Source organism: Schistocerca gregaria, chromosome 1, assembly GCF_023897955.1.
Source record: "Schistocerca gregaria isolate iqSchGreg1 chromosome 1, iqSchGreg1.2, whole genome shotgun sequence".
Classification (NCBI taxonomy): domain Eukaryota; kingdom Metazoa; phylum Arthropoda; class Insecta; order Orthoptera; family Acrididae; genus Schistocerca; species Schistocerca gregaria.
The window spans coordinates 266,085,977-266,104,207 of NC_064920.1; the positions used below are offsets into that span (position 1 = coordinate 266,085,977).

The window sequence follows — 18,231 nt, forward strand, 5'->3', positions numbered from 1 at the left end:
TATTTCTTTCCCCCATTAATGTCAATTGTTCCATTATGCTCTCCCTGAAACTCTGTACAACCTCTGGTTCTTTCAGTTTATCCAGGTCCCATCTCCTTAAATTCCCACCTTTTTGCAGTTTCTTCAGTTTTAATCTACTAGATTGTGGTCAGAGTCCACATCTGCCCCTGGAAATGTCTTACAATTTAAAACCTGGTTCCTAAATATCTGTCTTACCATTATATAATCTATCTGATATCTTTTAGTATCTCCAGGGTTCTTCCATGTATACAACCTTCTTTCATGATTCTTAAAGCAAGAGTTAGCTATGATTAAGTTGTGCTCTGTGCAAAATTCTACTAGGCGGCTTCGTCTTTCATTTCTTAGCCCCAATCCATATTCACCTACTATGTTTCCTTCTCTCCCTTTTCCTACACTCGAATTCCAGTCACCCATTACTATTAAATTTTCGTCTCCCTTCACTATCTGAATAATTTCTTTTATTTCATCGTACATTTCTCCAATTTCTTCGTCATCTGCAGAGCTAGTTGGCATGTAAACTTGTACTACTGTAGTAGGTGTGGGCTTCATGTCTATCTTTGCCACAATAATGCGTTCACTATGCTGTTTGTAGTAGCTTACTCGCATTCCTATTTTCCTATTCATTATTAAACCTACTCCTGCATTACCCCTATTTGATTTTGTGTTTATAACCCTGTAGTCACCTAACCAGAAGTCTTGTTCCTCCTGCCACCGAACTTCACTAATTCCCAATATATCTAAGTTTAACCTATCCATTTCCCTTTTTAAATTTTCTAACCTACCTGCCCGATTAAGGGATTTGACATTCCACGCTCCGATCCGTAGAACGCCAGTTTTCTTTCTCCTGATAACGACATCCTCTTGAGTAGTCCCCGCCCGGAGATCCGAATGGGGGACTATTTTACCTCCGGAATATTTTACCCAAGAGGACGCCATCATCATTTAATCATACAGTAAAGCTGCATGTCCTCGGGAAAAATTACGGCTGTAGTTTCCCCTTGCTTTCAGCCGTTCGCAGTACCAGCACAGCAAGGCCGTTTTGGTTAATGTTGCAAGGCCAGATCAGTCAATCATCCAGACTGTTGCCCCTGCAACTACTGAAAAGGCTGCTGCCCCTCTTCAGGAACCACATGTTTGTCTGGCCTCTGAACAGATACCCCTCGGTTGTGATGGCACCTACGGTACGGCCATCTGTATCGCTGAGGCACGCAAGCCTCCCCACCAACGGCAAGGTCCATGGTTCAAGGGAGGGGGGGGGGCCTGCTCACAATATGTAGTGTAATACTTTATGTATAATAAAATGCAGTTTTGCAGGTCACTGACACAGTTTAAAAAAATACTAAGCATCTTGATTTTTGAACCAATATATAAGAAGGATTATCGGATTTACTCTTGAGACTAAAAATAACCATTACATTTGCCTCATTAGTTCCATTCATATATTAAGTAAACAAAATCGTCTAATAAGACTCTCCACCATAAGGTGAAAAATAGATTTGGAACCACTGCTTACTTGGGGGATATACACTCCTGGAAATTGAAATAAGAACACCGTGAATTCATTGTCCCAGGAAGGGGAAACTTTATTGACACATTCCTGGGGTCAGATACATCACATGATCACACTGACAGAACCACAGGCACATAGACACAGGCAACAGAGCATGCACAATGTCGGCACTAGTACAGTGTATATCCACCTTTCGCAGCAATGCAGGCTGCTATTCTCCCATGGAGACGATCGTAGAGATGCTGGATGTAGTCCTGTGGAACGGCTTGCCATTCCATTTCCACCTGGCGCCTCAGATGGACCAGCGTTCGTGCTGGACATGCAGACCGCGTGAGACGACGCTTCATCCAGTCCCAAACATGCTCAATGGGGGACAGATCCGGAGATCTTGCTGGCCAGGGTGTTGACTTACACCTTCTAGAGCACGTTGGGTGGCACGGTATACATGCGGACGTGCATTGTCCTGTTGGAACAGCAAGTTCCCTTGCAGGTCTAGGAATGGTAGAACGATGGGTTCGATGACGGTGTGGATGTACCGTGCACTATTCAGTGTCCCCTCGACGATCACCAGACGTGTACGGCCAGTGTAGGAGATCGCTCCCCACACCATGATGCCGGGTGTTGGCCCTGTGTTCCTCGGTCGTATGCAGTCCTGATTGTGGCGCTCACCTGCACGGCGCCAAACACGCATACGACCATCATTGGCACCAAGGCAGAAGCTACTCTCATCGCTGAAGAAGACATGTCTCCATTCGTCCCTCCATTCACGCCTGTCGCGACACCACTGGAGGCGGGCTGCACGATGTTGGGGCGTGAGCGGAAGACGGCCTAACGGTGTGCGGGACCGTAGCCCAGCTTCATGGAGACGGTTGCGAATGGTCCTCGCCGATACCCCAGGAGCAACAGTGTCCCTAATTTGCTGGGAAGTGGCGGTGCGGTCCCCTACGGCACTGCGTAGGATCCTACGGTCTTGGCGTGCATCCGTGCGTCGCTGCGGTCCGGTCCCAGGTCGACGGGCACGTGCACCTTCCGCCGACCACTGATGACAACATCGATGTACTGTGGAGACCTCACGCCCCACGTGTTGAGCAATTCGGCGGTACGTCCACCCGGCCTCCCGCATGCCCACTATACGCCCTCGCTCAGAGTCCGTCAACTGCACGTACGGTTCACGTCCACGCTGTCTCGGCATGCTACCAGTGTTAAAGACTGCGATGGAGCTCCGTATGCCACGGCAAACTGGCTGACACTGACGGCGGCGGTGCACAAACGCTGCGCAGCTAGCGCCATTCGACGGCCAACACCGCGGTTCCAGGTGTGTCCGCTGTGCCGTGCGTGTGATCATTTCTTGTACAGCCCTCTCACAGTGGCCGGAGCAAGTATGGTGGGTATGACACACCGGTGTCAATGTGTTCTTTTTCCATTTCCAGGAGTGTATATACACAAAAACTCCCCAAGTCATCGTGGTTTTAGTTTTCACTAAGAGGGATGAATACGATAAGGTAACAGATATTTTCCATTGCTCTAACTGTCAGCAAGCTAACTGTTGTACATTTCTCAAAATTTATGATAAATTTTATAGTTTATGTTAAAAGTAAAATGGATCGTACTGTAGACCCATTAACTTTAGTTCAGATGTTCAGATGTGTGTGAAATCTTATGGGACTTAACTGCTAAGGTCACCAGTCCCTAAGCTTACACACTGCTTAACTTAAATTATCCTAAGGACAAACACACACACCCATGCCCGAGGGAGGACCTCCGCCGGGATCAGCCGCACAGTCCATGACTGCACCGCCCTAGACCGCTCGGCTGATCCCACGCGGCATTAACTTTAGTTGTAAATCACACACTCCACAGTGCTAGGCCAAACAGTAAAAATCGTGATATCGCGGTTGGGAGCGCCCAGTCTTCGGCTCTTCTCAGCGGTGGAAGCGGGAAATCTAACTTTACGACATTCGGCAGACGACAATGAGCACGTTGAATTACGTAAATGGGTTAATCATTAAAAGTACTTGACAGCTTTACAGGAATGCATAGACACGTGACAGACATATATATAGTATAGGCTCATTGTAAATGAACACATAAATGTTAAAAGTAACTTAAAACAAGTCGCAAAAAAACAGCACTAAGTGAGCTAGATTAACAGTAACCTTAATTCAGGTGAATAGCTTTCAGTCTTTGGAATTACTCTGGATGCCACATTGTTTCGCTGATCGGCCTGTCATTTGATGCAAGACTACACCAAGAAACGAATTTTAAGGGATCTTTATTAACCATGCAACCTCTAACGACAGTAAAGTTCGTTACAATTCACAACAGACCATAGCGCAACAGAAGATGGAAATAAAATTCTTCTACGAATTTGTAAAATGTCTGTTATTTCATGGCAGAGTCAGGGAGGAGACAAGCGATTTAAAAAGTTTAATGAAGCTAAAAACTGTATAAACAAAATCTTTTAAAAGTCCACATTGTAAATCTACAGCACACGCTGATCCCTAGTTTCAGCTGAATATTCAGCCATCTTCAAAACAATTCGCGTGCCGTGTCCAAAACAATTTGAGTGCCATGTCTGATCGTAAGATTAGACAAAGACACATTGTCATCAACGGCTCGACGATCTAATCACTGAAATAACAGCGAATACTCTCTCAACTCTTATCCTCTTCCTTTACTGGGTACTTCAATTTCTTTGTGAGACTGTGTGTAAGTAGGGAGTAGGGCATGGTCAGTCTCACTTTTCACCCCATCTACACCTCCGTTGTCATGGTCCACCACAATGCGCCCACTGTTCGACTTAAGTAAACGAATCGGCCGTTTGGCCTAGAGTACTTATCCGAACAAACTGCTCTCTCGTTTTCTTATTTTACGTTTATGCAGGTTTATTTTATGGCTAGAGACTTTCAGCCTAACGTTAATTACCATCATTTACGACCTAAAATGGAGACCTTCCCCACTGCTGTAGATCTATTGGGTCACGTATAAATGTATGTTCAGGCTGAATTATCTTAATTACTATAATCTATGACCCAAAAAACGACGCCATAGTCACCCAGAACATGTAATTACTAAAATTTGACGATGTCATGATTTCCCATACGCTTTGGCATTCACATTCCAGTGTACGACTTAATTCCATTGCTATTTGTAGTTATGGGGTAATTCGTCACAGTTTTAGGCCAATGTATTACAATTATGATCGATTTTCTTCGCGTATCCCAAATACGCACTTCCAACTACTTTTTATGATCATCATCAAAATAAAGACGTAGACTATCGTTGCCATGAGACTTTTACTCACCCCTTCCCCCCACCCTATGAATCATGAACCTTGTCGTAGGTGGGGCGGCTTGGATCCCTCACCGATAGATTTCCGTAGGTGCACCCACAACGGACGGGTATCTGTTGAGACGCCAGACAAACGTGCTGTTCCTGGAGAGGGGCAGCAGCCCTTTCAATAGTTGCAGGGGCAGCAGCCTGGATGGTTGACTGATCTGGCCTTGTAATACTAACCAAAACGGCCTTGCTGTGCTGGAACTGCGAACGGCTGAAAGCAAGGGGAAACCAAGGCCGTAATTCTTCCACGAGTGCGTGCAGCTGCACTGTATGGTTAAATAATGATGACATCCTCTTGGGTAAAATATTCAGGAGATAAAATAGTCCTCCATTCTGAACTCCGGCGTGAATTACTCAGGAGGAAGTCATCATCAGGAAAAAGAGGGTAGGTTAGAAAATTTAAAGAGAGGAATAGATAAGTTAGTTAGATGCAGTGGGAATTGGTGAATTTCGATGGCAAGTGAATACAGGGTCCTAAATAAAAACTCAATTAGGGATAATACAGGTGTAGGTTTAATAATGACTTAAAAATACATGTAAGCTACAATGAACAACATAGTGAACCCGTTATTGTAGCCAAGATAGACATTAAGCCCACACCTACCACAATAACAAAAGTTTATATGCTAACTAGCTCCACAGATGATGAAGAGATTGAAGAAATTATTCAGGTAGTTAAGAGAGGCGAAAATTTAATGCTGATGGGGGACTGGAATTCGATAGAAGGAAAAGGAAGAGAAGGAAAACTAGTAGGTGGATATGAACTGGGAGAATGGAACGAAATATGGAGCCACTTACTAGAATTTTGCACAGAGCATAATTTAATCATCGCTAACACTTGGTTTAAGAATCATTAAATAAGTCTGTATACGTGGAAGAGATTGAAGACAGCGGAAGATTTCAGACTGCTTATACTTGTATGATGGTAAGACAGAGATCTCGGAACCATATTTTAAATTAAAAGACATTTCCAGGGGCAGATGTAGACTATGACCACAATTTATTTGTAATGAACTGCAGAACTGTGGAAGTTAAAGTAGGGAAATTAAGGAGATGGGACCTGGATAAACTGAAAAAAAAACAGAGGTTGTAGAGAGTTTCAGAGAGAGCATTAGAGGAAGATTGACAAGGACAGGGGAAAGGAATACGGTAAAAGAAAATGGAGAGCTTTGAGTGCTGAAATAGTTAAGGTAGTAGAGGATGAAATAGGTTAGAAGACGAGGCTGAGTGGAAATCCTTGGATAACATAAGAAATACTGAATTTAACTGATGAAAGGAGGAAATATAAAAATGCAGTAAATGAAGCAGGCGAAAGGGAATACAGACGTCTAAAAAATGAGATTGACAGGAAGGCCAAAATATCTAAGCAAGAATGGCTACAGTACAAATCTACGGACTTAGAAGCATATATGCCACTAGGGGGAAGATAGATATAGCCTACAGGAAAATTAAAGAGGGCTTCGGAGAATGGAGATCCACTTATATTAATATCGAGTGTTGAAATGGAAACCAATCCTAATCGAAAAAGGGAAAGTTGAAAGGTGGAGGCAGTAGAAAGAGGGCCCATACAAGGGAGACGTTTTATAGAAGTGATAGAGAACGTAAATGAACGTTAGAGGGGAGATATGATACTGCGAGGAGAATTTGATACGGCACTGAAAAACCTAAGTCGAATGAAGGCTCGAGGAGTAGACGACATTCCCTAAGACCTACTGACAGCCTTGGTGAGCAAGATGTCAGACTTCCAATTCCAAAGAAAGCAGGAGTCAACAGGTGTGAATATTATCGAACCATTAATTTAAGAGGCCGTGGTTGCAACATACTAACATGAATTCTTTACAGAAGACTGGAAAATCTGATAGAAGCCAACCGCGGGGAACATCAGTTTGGATTCCGGAGAAATTTAGGAACACGGGAGGCAATACTGACCCTAAAAGAAGAATAAGGTAGTTTTAGGAAAGGAATATTTAGGATTATATCATTTGTACACATGGAAAAAGCTTTGAGAATGTTGACTGTAATACTCTATTCGAAATTCTGAGGGTAGCAGAGGTAAAATATAGGGAGTGAAAGGTTATTTAGAACTTTTACAGAAACCAGACGGCGATTATAAGAGTCGAGGGGAATAGAAGGAGTGGTTGAGAGAATGAGACAGATTTGTAGCCTATCCCAGACGTTATTCAATCTGTACATTGAGCAAGTAGTAACGTAAACAAATAAAAAATTTGGAATCTAAATAAAAATTTTGAGGTTTGCCGATGACAATGCAGTTCTCACAGACACAGTAAATGACTTGGAAGAGCAGTTGAAACGTAACGTACGGGGTCTCGAAAGGAGGATACAAGCTGAACATTAACAAAAGCAGAACAATGATAAAGGAATGTAGTCGAATTAAATCAGATGATACTGTGGGAATTACATTAGTAGATGAGTTCTGATATTTGGGCAACAAAATAACTGACGACAGCCGAAGCAGAGAGGATATAAAATGTAAACTGGTAATGGCAAGAAAATAGCTTCTGAAGAAGAGAAATTTGTTTACAGCAAGTATAGTTTTAAGTGTTAAGAAGTCTTTTCTGAAAGCATTTGTATGGAAGTGAAACATGGACCACAAATAGTTCAGACAAAAGAGAATAGAAACTTTTGAAATATGGTGCTACTGAAGAATGCTGAAGTTTAGATGGGTAGATCACGTAACTAATGAGGAAACACTAAATAGAACTGAGGAGCAAAGAAATTGTGGGACAACCTGACTAGAAGAAAGGATCAGTTGGTAGGACATATTCTAAGACATCAACGACTAACTAATTTAGTACTAGAGGGAAGTGTGGGGGATAAAAATCGTAGAGGGAAACCAAGACTTGACCGAAGTAAACAGGTTCAGAAGGATATAGGTTGCAATAGTTAATCAAAAATGAAGAGGCTTGCACAGTATACAGAAGCATGGAGAGCTGCATCAAACCAGTCTTTGGACTGAAGACCACAACAACGAGACCTTTATTAGAGTTTATAAATTTTCACATTGCATTATTTAAATAAACAAACTCTTGCTGTGTACAAACTACAGTGGCAGCCCCTGGTTTCATATTTAACATAACCATCAAACATTACTTAAACAAATACATCCTTGCTGTTAATACACAGCATAAGAGGAGTCTATCACCATGACATTACTGTGGATTCGTAAAGTTCTAAGACACTCATCACTGCAGTAAGTTGTAGTAGAATTTGAATGGGAGAGGTATGCATTTTGTTATTTAAAAAATGCAGAAAGGTCTCTTCGATGGGCCACTGTCACTCACATTATATACAAGACGACTTCACTATTGGATGACTGCCAAAACTGTAATGTAACAATTGCAGGAAGAGAAGTGTTTATGACAATAAGCAGCTCGCATTTCAGAACTGTGAGAAATTTGCGTAAGCTTTATATATCGAGGGCAATAGTTTTAATGAAAAAATATAGGGAAAGGCAATCTAATTGTTCTCCACACCCAAGATCAAATAAGCTTTGTTGCTGCGGCTTTAATTATAAATTTCTTAGTAGAATATCCACAGACTGGCATTACTGCGTACAACAGCGTCTTCTCCCAAGGTGCTAACACAAAATACAGAGCTACGTTAAGAGTATGGAATGATTACGCTAATTAAGTGTTTCTTGTGCCGCAATATTCTCTCAGGATCCGATGTCAGTGCAACAGTGTCACTAAAAACTACGTGTTGTGGGGGGATTATTATTATTCTTTATTGTGTCTTGGGAAGTCAGTTTCACAGTGATCGATCCTATTGTATCTGATTGCGATTAACCTTTTTTTATTGGACTACACTTTTTTAAAATACCTTGGACTTGTAGGTACTTTGCCGATTAAGGTGAATAGGTTTACGCAAATAAGTGCATGAAAGAGTTAGCAGCTAAATGGAGCTATAAAATTTATTATAACAGAATGTTGTGGAATCGAGTTATACACATTTACATGCCACTGGTACATGAAGGATGAAAAATAGTTTTACTAGCTCAGTATCCTTATGGTACTACTGACGCAACATATTATCATCTCGTGGTCGCAAGAAGGAGTAAACTGGGGAAAGAAATAGAATACCTCTGGTAAATGAAGCCAAGCAGTTTACGATTTGGGGCAGCTACAAAAGACATTTGCTGCGATCTTCGTTATATTAATGTGTGGATTAAAACATGCAATTAACAGAAACCACCATCTGCTAATCGGAATTTCGTAGGCAGCTCTTGCAAAGCAAGCATAGGGAGGTGAACGGCTATATAGTCCATTTTATGAACTTAAGAAAAGAATCTAACGAATTACCTGAGATCAAACTAAACCAAATGCTTGTTCCATGAGTATTGACTCCGACTGACTGTAAAAACTGACCTTTTCAAAGGGCATCGCTAGGCAGCTTTTACAGTCTGAAGAAACGACGCCACATCTCCAGTCTGCTTCTTCACTCATAGCTGTCTTTATTGGAAAAGTACACTCCTGGAAATGGAAAAAAGAACACATTGACACCGGTGTGTCAGACCCACCATACTTGCTCCGGACACTGCGAGAGGGCTGTACAAGCAATGATCACACCCACGGCACAGCGGACACACCAGGAACCGCGGTGTTGGCCGTCGAATGGCGCTAGCTGAGCAGCATTTGTGCACCGCCGCCGTCAGTGTCAGCCAGTTTGCCGTGGCATACGGAGCTCCATCGCAGTCTTTAACACTGGTAGCATGCCGCGACAGCGTGGACGTGAACCGTATGTGCAGTTGACGGACTTTGAGCGAGGGCGTATAGTGGGCATGCGGGAGGCCGGGTGGACGTACCGCCGAATTGCTCAACACGTGGGGCGTGAGGTCTCCACAGTACATCGATGTTGTCGTCAGTGGTCGGCGGAAGGTGCACGTGCCCGTCGACCTGGGACCGGACCGCAGCGACGCACTGATGCACGCCAAGACCGTAGGATCCTACGCAGTGCCGTAGGGGACCGCACCGCCACTTCCCAGCAAATTAGGGACACTGTTGCTCCTGGGGTATCGGCGAGGACCATTCGCAACCGACTCCATGAAGCTGGGCTACGGTCCCGCACACCGTTAGGCCGTCTTCCGCTCACGCCCCAACATCGTGCAGCCCGCCTCCAGTGGTGTCGTGACAGGCGTGAATGGAGGGACGAACGGAGATGTGTCGTCTTCAGCGATGAGAGTCGCTTCTGCCTTGGTGCCAATGATGGTCGTATGCGTGTTTGGCGCCGTGCAGGTGAGCGCCTCATTCAGGACTGCATACGACCGAGGCACACAGGGCCAACACCCGGCATCATGGTGTGGGGAGCAATCTCCTACACTGGCCGTACACCTCTGGTGATCGTCGAGGGGACACTGAATAGTGCACGGTACATCCAAACCGTCATCGAACCCATCGTTCTACCATTCCTAGACCGGCAAGGGAACTTGCTGTTCCAACAGGACAATGCACGTCCGCATGTATCCCGTGCCACCCAACGTGCTCCAGAAGGTGTAAGTCAACTACCCTGGCCAGCAAGATCTCCGGATCTGTCCCCCATTGAGCATGTTTGGGACTGGATGAAGCGTCGTCTCACGCGGTCTGCACGTCCAGCACGAACGCTGGTCCAACTGAGGCGCCAGGTGGAAATGGCATGGCAAGCCGTTCCACAGGACTACATCCAACATCTCTACGATCGTCTCTATGGGAGAATAGCAGCCTGCATTGCTGCGAAAGGTGGATATACACTGTACCAGTGCCGACATTGTGCATGCTCTGTTGCCTGTGTCTATGTGCCTGTGGTTCTGTCAGTGTGATCATGTGATGTATCTGACCCCAGGAATGTGTCAATAAAGTTTCCCCTTCCTGGGTCAATGAATTCACGGTGTTCTTATTTCAATTTCCAGGAGTGTAGCATTTAAGGCTAGAAAGAGAACAACGATAACGTGCTACAATGACAGTACATATTTGAGTGACCAACTTTCTGGTACCGCAGCTTTGGACCATTTGAATTCCTTCTGAAAATCCTCTGTTATTAGGCTATCTACGGCCCCAATAAAGAAATTCGTTATCTTCTCACTATTTTAGCCTGAGTGGTGTCAAGCAAGGACACATATTTGATTGTCTCCGCTCATGTTTGTCTCCAATGATCGCAACAAGTGTGTATCGACGCTATTGTCAGAGAATAACCAGGTGCGTCTAGTCTGCTGTGGCCTCGGCTCATTGGCACAAGCGGACCAAATACATGAAGCGAGTCAGACCACCTAAACAAGCAGAATACTTTACTCTTGTCTGTGGACCTCCCCGTATTGGCGGACTCAGCCCTTCAGTAGCCCCTGCCTATAGCGAACATACGCAGGTGCGCGGAGGGCAGTCTTAACTGACAGACGGACTCCCCTTTCTGGAAAGTCCGGCACAGAGGTGGCCGGAAGCCCTAGGGCTAAAAGCACATCGAGTATTTACTTGATTTTATATTTAGTCATGAGAACTGCTCATAATTTGCTTACTCAGTAAAAAAAACTAAACCACTTTAGAAACCTGTGATAAACGAGGTATTATGCATCGACCTCCTGCAACTGCTCTTGCTGACCGTTGTTGCCAAGCTTATTCACTATATTCCGCACCCTCAAAAATATCAAACGTATCATCTCTTTATATTTCACTATTACGTTCTTGTTATATCCACCCTTTCCTTCATTCATCCCTACTTTACTCTTTCAAACTACCTGTCGACATTCTAATTGTAGACTGCCGTTGCCAAGCTTATTCACTATATTCCGAACCCTCAAAAATATCAAACGTATCAAGTCTTTATACTTCACTATTATGTTCTCGTTATATCCACCCTCTCCTCCATTCATCCCTTCGTTACACTTTAAAACTACCTGCCGACATTCTAATTGTAGATTACATGCATACAAAATGCAAATACCAAAGCAAAATCAAGAGCAATACGAGGACAATCACATGTCTATCTTAACTTGTAATTATTGCAAAAACTGAACTATCCATTACAATAATAGACACTGTTACACAATACTAATACTACAAATGACCAGTGTATTATCTGAAAACAATTGTCATAAACCACTTAAATAAATTAATTTCAAAATAGAAACTGTTCTTAACAAAAAGTCTTCTTACACAATACTAATATACAAATGACCAGTCTATTATCTGAAAACAAGTGTCATAAACAATATAAGAATAAATTTCAGAACAGAAAATATTTTTTTTACAAAAAGTGAGATTCTTGCACAATACTAATAGTACACATGACCAGTGTATCGCAAGTGTCGTAAACAATACTAAATCTCACGTCTAAACTAAATCATGAGTATCTCAAAAATAGAAAGATGAGTTTTACAAAACTGACTTGGAATGGCTTCAATAATGAAGTGCTGTAAGTAATTATTCTCTGAACGATCGTTCTGTAATTCCTATGGGATTACACTTCATTCACATTAGTTCTTACTTTGGTTCGTTACGTAAAATAAATCCCCGTTACCTTACTTCTAGACTTACAGGTGCACAGCTTTGATTACGTTCGGATGAAGTGGTCGAATTAATTCACCCTAGTACAAACCAATATAATCACTTAAATAAACTACCTCCAGCACCCTCTTTTGTGAGGAAACCTCCAACACACACACGCACGCTTCTCTCTTTCGGTGTGAGGAAAACTTCCACGATAATAGATTCTAAACCTTATTAGGGGACCAAAAAAATACACACACACACACACAAAAGAAGCAACCCTTGCGCTCTTTAGCGTGAATCCAGACTCCTTAAATTTTGCGGACCTACACATAAATCTCAAGAACACAGCTAACTATAATATATCCATGCAGTCTACTTGCCCAAGTTCAACTACGAACCACCACAAGGTACATTGCTTGACAATCGTTCATCTACGGGAATGCCATCAACGCCCTGATTCTCTTCAATAATCCATACCTCATTACACAAAATTATGGCATATCAACCTCTACTTTAGATAGAAATCACAACTACACAAACATTCACTTCAAGTAACCTCATTATTCACAGAACAAATTTAAAAGACCATCATAGCCTGAGAAAGAAACATTATTTGGAAAATTAAAACCTTCTTTGAACCACGTTTTTCAGTTCTGATTCTCTTCCTGCAATACCTGCCATGACAACCGAATTATTCTACCTTCGTTTGTCGCCTTTAATTTAGACTCATCTACTCTTGTACAGTAATGCCACTCAAAACTTGCACCACAATCGTGATGATAGGCACGAATCCACACTCACGCATATATGGCACAATAAAAGAAAAGACAGCACCACAGAAAAACGAGAATGGAAGTTAAGTTACTACCAGCCAGAAATGTCGGTTTGCAATATTCGTAATATACAAAGAAAGTACATTCTCCAACTAGTACACGACTCAAAATAAGATCCCAGCGGAACAAGGAAAAGAAAAGAACAAACGTGAAAAGATCATGGCCATGAAAAAACTAAAACGAATGACACTAAACATAAAACCAACAAAGGAAACTCTGCATCAGAGAGAAAACTGAATTCATTCACTCACCAGAATACATTCCTCTCTCCCCCCAGACTGCCGATCAAACCTTCTTTCAGAGCGATAAAGTCGCAAACCTTCACATTTGCAGTCTATTCCCGTGCTATTCACACAATATGTGTTTCCTGATAGAAACAATAATAAATAAGGCACACAAATAAACATCCTACGGAAAAACTATCCACGTAAATCACTTGCATGGAAGGCATTACTCATTCTTCTCCACACATACAGTCACGGAAATGCCATTACATATAAAATTACTAGACAAACGAAATGAAACTGACGCAGGGGAATACCCATCAAATACCTAAACAACCATCTACACGATTAGCAATAAGACCAAAAACCATCTGAAAACTCTTATGCACCCCGAATTGTGTGTCACCCACAATGAAAGTAATTAATACACACATCAAAAAATGTTTTGCATCACCCCAGTTCGTAGAACCCCTGAAGATAGACGTTGACGGTGGATATTGCATCATAGACACAGTTCCTTTGACTGTTCATAGATGTCACTAAAGCCGCCCAAAGGTGCAAACAACCATGCATGAGCAGCGTCGATCAGTTACAGTCATTTCACCAGGAAGGAAGTGCACGGCTCGTGTTGTCTGTAGTTCAACTATGCCTAGACGGTCACAACCGCGGTTCGCTTGCGTCCGCATTGTTACTTTGTGCCGGGAAGGGCTCTCAACAAGAGAAGTGTCCAGGCGTCTCGGACTGAACGAAAGCGATGTTTTTCGGACATGGAGGAGATACAGAGAGACAGGAAATATCAATGACATGCCTCGCTCTGGCCGCCCAAGGGCTAATACTGTAGTGGATGACCGCTACTTACGGATTACGGATCGGAGGAACCCTGGCAGCAAAGCCACCATGTTGAATAATGCTTTTCGTGCAGCTATAGGACGTCGTGTTACGGCTCAAACTGTGCGCAATAGGCTGCATGATGCGCAACTTCACTCCTGACGTCCATGGCGAGGTCCATCTTTGCTATCACGACACCATGCAGCGCGGTACAAATAGGCCTAACAACATACCGAATGGAACACTGAGGATTGTCATCACGTTCTCTTCACCGGTGAGTGTCGCATATATCTCCACTCACACAATCGTCGGAGACGTGTTTGGAGGCAACCCGGTCAGGCTGAACGCCTTAGACACACTGTCCAGCAGAAAGGTGGAGGTTTCCTGCTGTTTTGGGGTGGCATTATGCGGGGCCGACATGCGCCGCTGGTGGTCATGTACGGCGCCGTTACGGCTTCACGATACATTAATGCCATCCTCCGACCGATAGTGCAACCATATCGGCAGCATATTTGCGAGACATTCGTCTCGATGGACGACAATTCGCGCCTCCATCGTGCACATCTTGTGAATGACTTTCTTCAGGATAACGACACCGCTCGACTAGAGTGGACAGCATGTTCTGCGGACATGAACCCTGCCGAACATGACTGGGATCGACTGAAAAGGGTTGTTTATGGACGACGTGACCCACCAACCACTCTGAAGGATCTACGCCGAATCGCCGTTGAGGAGGTGGTCAACCTGGACCAACCGTGCCTCGATGATCTTGTGGATAGTATGCCACGAAGAATACAGGCATGCATCAATGCAAGAGACCGTGCTACTGGGTATTAGAAATACCGGTGTGTGCAGCAATCTGGACCACCACGCCTAAAGGTCTGCCTGTATGGTGGTACAACATGCAATGTGTGGTTTTCATGAGCAATAAAAAGGGCGAAAATGATGTTTATGTCGATCTCTATTCCAATTTTCTGTACAGGTTCCGGAACTCTCGGAATCTAGGTAATGCAAAACTTTTTTTGATGTGTGCGTTAAATACAAATTACGCACTAAAGAATACAGGTAGCTGCCTTGTTCCCTGCACATACAACAACAAAAATTTCACTCTTCCTTCTCAATATTCTTTCCTGTAACACTTTTCTTTAATGACATGGGTATTTTTTCATTATTTACAAGTCTCTGGTCAGTCCCTATAACGTTATTCCGCAGGACAGCTGCCCACACTTCGGCAATTTCTACTGGATCGGCGTGACTCGGCGACCTGTAATTCCTATCAAAGTTACGCCGATCACCGTGATTGTTTCTTGGAGACCAATAACATCTCCTGGGATTGTGATTGCATTTGCCATTGTTTCGAACTGGTTGTTGATAAGGCGAAAAACCTCTCTATTCCTGTGACAAGTGTTTCCAAAGCTCTTCAACTTGTCAAGACTGTTGTGCCCACCCAGGAGAAACCATATGTTTACGTATGTAACAACTCCAACACGGGGAGTTTCCTTACGTTTCCTAGATGTCATTACGTTGGATGACATTGCACATAAATTCACTACAATAATTTTAATGAATTGTAGAAATGTTAACCATAGGGCTGCATAATATAGAATGGCATTCTAATAAGTGAGTAATATTATTTACAGGTGTCTATTATTGCTTCAGACTTAATACATATTTGGGAGGTGCATGTTTGGGAAGTGTTACAATATATTCTGATCTTTCCATAGCCCACTGATTTAGTACTGCCGCAGTTTCCCATAGTCACTGTAAGAAATGCCTCCAGTGGTTCATCTAGTAAAAAATATTCTATTTATTCCCTGATCTCTGTTCAACAGCGTTTATGATGCCAACATACCTAACCTCTTTTGTAATGAACCACACAGAGACACGTGATATGACAATAACGTAACTTTAACATACAGAAATTTATTTATTTCTACACACTTTTAGTATATTGCAGCTCTCACGCTATGCCTTTAATCTGAAAGGAACTTCAACATTGATTTCCGACATCCTTCCATAAAGGAATCGTCCATGTTCTCATCTCCTTGAAGTTCAGCACCGTTCCAATTCACAAGCAAGGCTTTTGGAATCTACTGGCCTGTTAAGTGAGTTGAGAAAAGAGTTCTCACACAGTTACTGTCTTCATAATTTATTGATTTCATGAATTGCAAGCACTTATACAATTTCTTAGCAATTGTTGAATAAATTAGAAACACACATTATGCTACCCATCTCTTGGTTGAATGATTAAAACCACAACTGAAGAACATAAGAGCTCTCTTTACAAATACGCAGTCTTCAGTGGTTTTCAGTGTTTTACACTCCAATGTTCTCACGTACAACTAAAACAAAATGGATGTTGTGACGGAGAGGAGTAGTAGCAGTAGTAATAGTAGTAGTAGTGGCTTTATTCATCCGAAGATCTCTTTGTACAAGGATACAGGACATGTCTGCACTTCCTTCACTACAGTGATTGAGTGGCAGGTCGTCGTAAATTGGAGTGGACACAACTGTGAGAGTCTGACAACATATCCGACACATGTGTGAGAGTCTGACAAGACAACCGACATCAACGCACTTGATCGAGATCAGATTGAGAGGACCCGACGCATGATATACTTCAAGTGCCATGTTACGGCCGAGTGAGGTGACGTAATGGTCAAGGCACTGGTTTCATATTGCGGAGGATGGCTTTTATAATCCCCTTTTGCTAGTGATATGTAGACTACACAGCTTCACGCAGAGAGCCTGCAGTGTCTCAGTTTCGTTTTGTGACAGCCCTATGACATAGACATTTTATATCTTTTTTGCCATCATTTTATCTCTGTATCTCTTCTATGTACGTCAATGACAAATAATAACTAAATTAAAGATGGAAATAGAAACATACCGTAATGAAGACAAAGTAAATCAGTAGACCTTGTTACGAACCAATAACAACTTCTTAGCAGCTTGTTTGGCCCAGTTGCTCTGCAGTTTTTCCAACTCACAACTCCCAGAATGGTTCTCTTGAACAGGATACTGCCGATTTCCTTCCTAATCCGAACTTGTGAGCCTCCTGTAATGACCTCACCGTCAACGAGACTTCAACCTTAACTTTTTCTTTCCTTCCTCTTGTTTCATATTTGTTTTTAATGTTCTAGCATTTGTTTACGGGCCACGCGGCTGCAGGTTCGAGTCCTGTCTCGAGCATGGATGTGTGTGATGTCCTTAGGTTAGTTAGGTTTAAGTAGTTCTAAGTTCTAGGGGACTAATGACCACAGCAGTTGAGTCCCATAGTGCCCAGAGCCATTTGAACCATTTTTTGACCTTGCTTCCGGTAAAACTTCAGTTACAGTCAGCGTAAATATTCTGTCAGTCTTGCTTCGCCCTCTCTTTATTTCCTCTTTTGACATCTTTCCCTTATTCATCTGTACGCAGTCTCCCAAAAACTGTAAAAGAGATTAAGACTCAGAGGTTTGTCAGTTTCGAAGTAGCCGCAGGCGCAATATATGGCGTTTATGGTTCAGGATGTAACTTTGGTGAAATTTGTACAGGTCCGAGTATCAGTATAAATATTTGTGTAAAAACTCTTTCAAATTTCTAAAGAAAGATGTATGTAATCATAGGTACACGCGAAACGCGCACACACGCGCGCAAATAAAGTTTCCTACCGCGCTTAGCTATGGTAGGGACTTTTTCTTATATTTTTCTTCATTAGTATTGCCCTGAAGAAAGTAAAGACATTAAAGTTTGTCTCGCCGACGACGAGGTGTTTAGAGATGGATCACAAAGTCATTTGATTTGAGGGAAGGCGGGAAGTTAGACAGAAAATCGGCTGGCTCTTTTTCAAAGGAATCTTGCTTGCTAGTCCACTTTCTTACCACCATTGTACCTCGTTCGACTGCCTTGCTTCACACACCATACCACTTGGTCCCTGTCCGCCACGATAGCTGAGTGGGAGCCGGCACGGTACTCACCGTGCTCGGTCAGACAGCTGGTTGGCCTCTGTAATAAAAAAG

General features: G+C 43.0%; 1 protein-coding gene across 2 annotated transcripts in view; it reads right to left on the minus strand.

Annotated features, from left to right (window-relative positions):
• LOC126340003 (uncharacterized) overlaps positions 1-18,231 on the minus strand; it is a 43,876-nt gene that overhangs the window by 11,956 nt on the left and 13,689 nt on the right. Inside the window, exon 2 of one of the 2 annotated variants that reach the window (XM_050001679.1) lies at positions 18,094-18,217. The exons of the other annotated variant lie outside the window; for it this stretch is intronic. Coding sequence (XP_049857636.1) covers positions 18,094-18,217 — 124 coding nt within the window. The remainder of the gene's footprint in view (positions 1-18,093; positions 18,218-18,231) is intronic. 2 annotated transcript variants of the gene reach the window in all.